The 7,400-nt window shown below is 50.6% G+C and overlaps 2 protein-coding genes across 2 annotated transcripts; both read right to left on the minus strand.

Annotated features, from left to right (window-relative positions):
- Positions 1 to 1,047: 1,047 nt before the first annotated feature.
- On the minus strand, positions 1,048 to 1,347 carry LOC117903236. The gene has a single exon (XM_034815139.1). It carries the CDS (start codon positions 1,345 to 1,347, stop codon positions 1,048 to 1,050), a length of 300 nt encoding a protein of 99 aa, XP_034671030.1.
- Positions 1,348 to 3,628: 2,281 nt separating this feature from the next.
- Positions 3,629 to 5,482, minus strand: LOC117903237. Its single transcript, XM_034815140.1, has one exon. It carries the CDS (start codon positions 5,480 to 5,482, stop codon positions 3,629 to 3,631), a length of 1,854 nt encoding a protein of 617 aa, XP_034671031.1.
- Between the last annotated feature and the right edge of the window lie 1,918 nt (positions 5,483 to 7,400).

The following is a 7,400-nucleotide window of genomic DNA, read 5'->3' on the forward strand; positions in this document are numbered from 1 at the left end:
GAATGAGCTTGCATAAGGTAAACCTACAAAAAAGTAGCTGCACGGAGACACAAGTATGTATGTACATACATATGTATGTACATATGTATGCACAATCATTTTGCCCAATCATGCGGGCACTCAGTTTAATTGATTTTAAAGTTTCAGCAAAAGTTCAGCTAGTTTTCGTTCGAGGTGGAAAAGGCACGGACAGGGCGTACAAAACGAGTGGCAAGGGCAAGCAATGCTACCGGCATTTCTACATTTGTATATACATAAGTACATATGTACATATGTATGTACACAGGTATGTACATGTGTGCATGTGTATGTATGCAGCGTACAGATGTGTAACAGGTTGACCCAGCCTGGCAACCATCCTTCTGCCCATTAACGCATCCATCCCAAGGAAAAAAAAACAGACATTTGAGCATTGAAATGCGTCAATTTGAATACCCTTTTCGACGCATTCTTTCCATCACCGTTCCAGTATCCATTTTGATCCCTGCCGACTAGCGTACTGCCCAAAGACAAATTCTAATCAAATCTACCTTCCAAGTACTTGCTGATACCTGGACATATTTTGTTCAACATTCATAAGAGTATAGAAACGAAGGCTACCAGACAGCAACAAAGAAAACAACGGCAACGCGTCATAAAGCTCTTGAAACTTTGGAGCAACCTGAGAGCCTGACAGCCTGGGAGCCCGGCCCCCGTGGTTCAGGGTCAGGTATGGTTCGGTCAGGCGGCTTTTGAGTGTTTTCCACCTGAGCACAAACTTAAGTGGCGAAACTTGATTAAAACCGCACACGCAGTCGGCGAGGGACAGATGGTGGGGGTGGAGATGGTGCTCAGACGTCCAAGCCATGCCCAGATCGTGAGCAAAAGTTTTTTGATACAGCCAAGGACACAGGACAGGGATTAAGTTGCGGTTACGCAGCAGCCATTGACCAAAGGACTTGAGTTTCAGTTCTACCTGTGTTTTCTTTCTGTTCGGATTCCACTGCCACTGGCCGCAGAATCATTTATTTATTTATCATACATCATTTTGCAAAAACGAATGTTTATTCACCAAGAATCAGCTGCATTCTGATGCTGCTGTTGCTCCAGCTCTCCCTCGAACGGCAAGTCCAGGGCATACTCCTGTTGCTGCCTCAGCAGCAGAGCCTGATGGATGCCAGGATAGTCCACAAAGTCAGGTGCATACCGGCCAAACGGGTGTTCTGCCTCGGTTAGAACAAAGGCAAGCCTTGCATCCTCCAGTTCGTAATCCCTGGGTGGGGGCAGGTAGGCGTTAAATGGTAACTGGGCGGCCAAGCATCCAGCAACCATCAGGATTGTGGCCAAAAATAGCTGCAACATCATCATTGTTATGCTGCCAGGCATCAACTGTGCAGCTAGCTCTCGCAAAATCCGCTTTTATTGGGGGAGATTTTAGCAGTTATTCAGATACAATTAGGCTCTGCTCGCACCCTAGCCATTACGTTCATATTTCGCCACAGTGCAGCAATGCCGATTAATCTTGCATACATTTGATGCACTTTAAGCTTCCAGCTTGCCTTTGAGTTCCATCTCTGCACAGCCTTGGCTTCAGTTGGAACTTCATTCATGCTGAACTTCGTTGCGTGAGTCTCAATTTATGCTGATCCTGATCTTGAGAGAATGAACAAAGTATCTAACGTCGACTCCTGATAAATCTTGCATTCATTTCGGCCATGCACAACCTTGGACTGAAATTCATCTTCGAAATTTTGAATTAATGCCAATTGCGGGTCTTCCTCAGGGCTGATTTATTGATTGCATAATTTTTCCCATATTTCTAACAGCATAAAATGTGTCCCAGAATCAACAACCAATCGAATTTGCTACCCCATAGAACCTTGGTCTTAAAACCATTCACATAATTAATGAGCTAATGCCTGATCTTCAGAGAAGACAAAAACGCCACTCAATGTCTGAGGCATCGTCAGCTCTTGCATTAATTTCCCACTATTGCGTGTGTCGCTGGAATACTGGTTTCACTCTGCTCTTATACCACAACGACTGTGACGGCGACAGCGACGGCGACGGCGACTACAACGAAGTTGAGTTCGACGATGAGTACGAGGACGAGGCGCCCAACCAGACGGCTGCCGAGTGCCAGCGCATGCGCTCCGGGCCGCGGGCTGTCTGACGAATTACAGCGTTTCCCGCCAAAGAGCAGGCCACGGCGGGCATCAGGCCATCCGTGCATCGGGCGCACGGCCTTTGTTTACCTTTGTTATCAGCTCTTATCAGCCGCACGGTCTGTAGGCCCGGTCGGCACGGCCCGGTCGGCACGGCCCGCTGCTCCTGGGGGCGTTCTGGCGTCAGTTAAGTGGCCGCCCATTGGCTGGATGTCAGATTGGATGGGCAGGGACATGTACAGGTACATCAGCAGTGGGCAGTGGGCAGGGACGGGGAACGAACGCTCCTCAGTGGACAATTAAATGTAATTAATATGTCCGCATGCAAATCTCTTCATTCGCACAACAACTTTTGTTGAGCAGCTCGAACAACTGGATGACAACTACGAGTCTGGTAAGGAGTATGGCTTAAAAGGCATAATTAAGAGTTAGAACAGCAACAGCAGCAGCATCGATGCTACCGATAGCTAGCAGAACAACCAAACAGGAAGAGAGACCTCAACGTGGCAGCAGAGAGCAACCATCGATGGTGAGATGCCCTCTCCCATGCTGAGGTTATCCTCTCCACCAGACTGGGGTGAAGAGTATTCTCCAAGCGGCTATGAACGTGCCCCATTGGGGCACTGGCACGGGTCTGGCTAACGACACACATCATACATTGAATGCTACATGCTGGCAACATTTGTTGCTTGCAGCAGTTTTGGCTGGGGCAGGTCCCTCCTCGAACCACTGCCCTGCTGTGGCCGGCAACACTTCCGGCATTTAGGCAAACAAAATATGTAGCAACAAGGAGCAGTGCTGCAACAAGCACAAGCCCAAGCCCAAGCCAAAGCCAAAGCGGAGCGCATTTGTGTTCCATTTGTGGGGGACCTGCCACACGTGTGTGTAGGCGGAAAATGCGGCCATGTAGGCTAATGAGTTCGTACCAGGAGTATGTCGGACGTGTCTTGTTTTTCTCTCCATATTTTTATTTCCCTGTAACCCGGCAGCCCAGTAACCCTTCGCCCTCCTGCTCCTTCTTGTCCTTCTGCTGATGTTGTCCCGTTGTTGTTGCTGCTCTTTCTGACGGCTAACGAGGCCGTTCCATTGTCTTCTGGTGGCACAACCAGGACACACAGCCCACACACAGACAAAATGCCTGCAGCGGTGTGCACCGCCTGATGGCAGATGGCAACTGCTAAATGGAATTCGGTGACATTTCCCCCCCACCAGCATCATCATCATGATGCTAAAGAGAAAGCCGTTGACTTGGTCAAAAGTCAATGGGCCGACAGGCTGTGGGGCAAGGTAAATAAACCTAGATCCAGGCCGCAACTCTGTGGAGCTCTAAGGTCAAGTCGGAAGGGCAGATCAAACCCAGTCAAACCTCAGCCAGCTACAGTTGGAGTCCGATGAAAACCCTTCCCCATGTCCAAGCAAAACATTTATTGAGCATCGACAAGAAGAAAAGGTGACACAAAATATGTTTGAGTGCGGCGGGAGATCTAACCCAAGAACCGCCGCAGCCAGGCGACTCGCACACTGAGGAGCTCCAAAAGAAAGGCCAGGACAGCGGCGCCCAGGAGTATGGAGCCGATGTAGTAGAGGCCGCAGAAGACCTCCAGCGGCAGGGGAGTGACCTCGTGGGCTTCCGTTAGTGGCACGCGGTACTGGGGTCGATCAAACTCGTGGACGAAGTAGCCAATGATGCCGGAGGACTGCAGCTGCTTGAGCTTGCGGTCAAAGCCGAACTTCAGGAGCGAGTGGACGTGCAGATAGATGACCAGCTGGTAGAGAAAGATGTGCTCCTGCACATGGGTGAGGTGTGTGGTCCGCCAGTTGATCCTGTTGTTGTAGCCAACGTTCGCGAGCAGGGCGGTGGTGGTCAGTTGCTTGTCGTCGCCTTCCCGCTGAATGCGAGCGAAGCGCTCCTGAATGTTTCCCGCATACAGAACGGTCTGGTTGCGGGGATAGTAGTCGTAGTACTCCTGGCTGAGCAGTGTGTAGTTCTTGGCAATCAGCTCGGATATTTGACAGGGCAGCGGTGGGTTGTAGGGCTCGCGGAACGAGTCATACAACTTGCCCTGATAGACCACCCTCAGCACCAGCACCAGCAATAGCCAGACGGAGTAGAAGTATCGATGCCTGCAGTCCGTGGGCAGCTGGCGTGCCACCAGTGGATTCCCCAGCAATGTGGTCAACACTGTCAGGGACTGGACAGCAATATCCGATTGCCCTATGCGCCTGCGCCTCAGCCAAAACACGAACACGACGAGGCTGCAGCTTACGATCAGAGCCAGCCAGACATCCGAGCAGTAGGGCACCAGCAGCTGCCGCACAGCCCCAATCTTGGAGTTCATGTTCACCACAAACACGAGGGAGCTCTGGTGGTAGGAGACGGTCGTGGTGAAGTGATATCTGTTCACGTGCGACCCACTCATCGCCCCGATCAGCACCGAGGAGCTGCCGTTGTTCAGCTGATGGAAGCAGCTGCTGCATTCGGAGCTGTAGCTCCCATTGCACATCGGCTGCTTTTTGCACGGCGGCAAGAGCTTAATGCGGAAATTGAAGATCTCCGCCAGCACTTTGATGAGCTCACCATCGATCCCGCTGAGACGCCACACCTGTTCGCGCTCCTCGGCGCTATCCATGTTGCCCTGAAAGTGCACAAAAGGCGGCACAGGATACCAGCTGACTCGGATGGGACATCCGCCGAGGCTGCCCAGCACACGGTCAAAGATGCGGCTCGTCTCGTGCCGAAAGGAGCCATTTTCGTACTGGTTGAGCAGATCCAGGTTCAGGGTTAGCTTGCAGTCCTGGTTGTACAGTCGATAGCCATAGGTGAGCACCACTCCGTCGTTCCGCTGGGTCAGCATGATGGCGTTCATCGTGTGCAGCCTCACGCAAGTCACAAATATGTCCCGCATCGCCTCCAGTCTCTCCGCCCTCGTGGCCAGGCGCCGTGTCAGCACAATTAAAAAGTTGAACTCCTGCGTCTGTGGCGCTTTGCTGAACTGAATTTTGAGCGATCGAAAGGCCTCCGCCGAGTTGACCAGTATGAGGCAATGGGACGCTGGCAGCTTGAGGGGCGCCACCTGGTACACCCGCAGCGCCATCGAGCTGCCAGTCCGCAGCAGCATCGAGGTGAGCAGCTCCTGCTGCTGGTGATCTCGGCGGCCATGGCTCTCCGGAATCAGCTCGATCACTCCCAAGGTGCTTTGCGTGGGACTCACTTCCCTCTCCAGTAGCTCCATGACAGCAGCCGTCAATGGTGTCGTCATCTTGTGCTGTTCCATCGGTCGCAAAGCGGCCAAAGCCACCACTGGCAGGCCCACGAGGAGCCACAGTTGCAATGCCATTCGTGCCTCGTGCCTCGTTGCTCGTTGCTCGTTGAACGGCAACTGACGCTCCTCCAGCGCCAGCGTTGGAGCTCCGATGAACTTTAATTTTCCTAATGAGAGTCGCTTGTCTCTCGATCTGGGTAAGCTGCACATTATTATTGGCTGAATGCTGAATTAGCAGATCCATATCGAGGGGCGCTCCACGCTTATCCGCGCTGTTCATCCCATTAGCTTAATGCTAAGAGACACTCTCCTGGCTGCTCTAGTTCCCAGGAGTTATCCTTCGTCTATATCCCCCGGGAATACCTATACCCAGGATACCCGCCTTGGGATTCGTCACAGACTTTAATTATAAAATATTTATTCCACATGGGAATGGGAATTTCTTGTAAAGAGTCTTTCCTTTCGTTGAACCATCATTAGCCCCTCTACATTCCACCTAAGGAATGTGATTCCCTGAGCAGAAGCTTTCTCCGCATGGATCGGCATGCCTCACTGGACACCCTCAACAGCAATCAAGCTGAGCATTCTTCTCATCAGGAAAGTGGCCGCAATCCAAGCAAGTGTAAACGGCAATACAAGTGCCAAAACCGAAAGGCAACTGCAACTTTTTTGCCACAATGCCAGGCGCTGCCGCTCCCTCGTGGTGGTGCCGTGGGGAAGGCAGTGTGGTGCGAGATAGCATGGCCTAGTGTGTGGCCAGTTTTTATTTATCTTTGCGGAGAGTCGGCCACTGGAGATGGGTGTCGAGGGTCCGAGCGGACCGGGCGGACTGAGAAGGCAAAGCAAATGCGGCATATCTCTGTGGCTGTTAGTCCAAGCGAGAGGCGGACGGATAGGGCTAGGGAATGTCTGCAGGAATGGGTGGGGTTGGGGGTGGGGGTGTGGGTGTGGGTGTGCATACAGTGGACCACACCCCAACCCCACCCCTCTGACGCGCATAAAAATTAAAATTTTCATTAAATTCACAAAAATGCTTGAAGTGGAAAAATGTAATATCCTTTGGGCACAAAGGATGTGCATATAAATGCAAATGCGGTGCCGTTAAAAACGAAGCGATATGTCCGACCAGTCTCCCGCCCCCCCACCAGTCTGTCCGCTCTCCCGCAGCATGCATGAATGCACATTGTGCTCGTAGGCGAGAGCGAGACACCACATGTATGTACATATGTACATATGTATGTCTGTCTGTCTGTACATACAATTCGTATTCCGCTGGCTTATCTCGGTCTCACTCCCACTGGCGCACTGCTGCGTGCCGCGGCACTGCCAACCTTTGTTTGCAATTAGCGAGTGACTTGCATAAGTAGAGAGTGCCGTGAGTGGGCAGCCCCACCAAACGATAAAATTAACAAACATTTTTGGGATATTCTTGGCAGAACGGAATACCGTTTACTTCAGCTTTGCGTACTTTTCCTATCCCACAAAATATTGTAGCTACAAAGTGGCTTGTTCAATGCCATTTCGAGTGAACACTGTACAAAGTACAGTAAAGCCCACGCCGATCAGGCTTATTCGTTCTTATTCTTAAGTGATAAAGGAATTATTTGTGTTCCTTTTTTGTCTTGAAATATTTGTGGATGTTTAATGCGGAATCTTTGACCATGAAGTACATAAAACTCTATTAATTCCGCATAAAAATAAACAGCAGAAGAGAGCAGTGTGAGAGAGGTAAAACTTTGAAGAAGCTTTCACCATTTAATTATGTTTAAAATTGCGTAAATAATGAGTCAATTACCATAATAACAGATCTAAGTAGATAGGCACATATCTAGTGGCAAAGTTTATTTGTTGTTTAGTCAACCCAATAGGTAAAGAGGGTAAAATGTAACCCTCAAATCTTTCCATCTTTACATATGTAAAGGTATCGCACTGTCATTGTCGCGAATCAAATTGGCCAAGAGGCTGGCTGGCATGCCGTGAGTTGGTAAACTTT

This window comes from Drosophila subobscura, chromosome A (genome assembly GCF_008121235.1).
Source record: "Drosophila subobscura isolate 14011-0131.10 chromosome A, UCBerk_Dsub_1.0, whole genome shotgun sequence".
NCBI lineage: Eukaryota > Metazoa > Arthropoda > Insecta > Diptera > Drosophilidae > Drosophila > Drosophila subobscura.

Bases quoted from the DNA above. Each gene is read 5' to 3' on its own strand.
- LOC117903237 (XM_034815140.1), bottom strand. From the start codon at position 5,482: ATGGCATTGCAACTGTGGCTCCTCGTGGGCCTGCCAGTGGTGGCTTTG.
- LOC117903236 (XM_034815139.1), bottom strand. From the start codon at position 1,347: ATGATGATGTTGCAGCTATTTTTGGCCACAATCCTGATGGTTGCTGGA.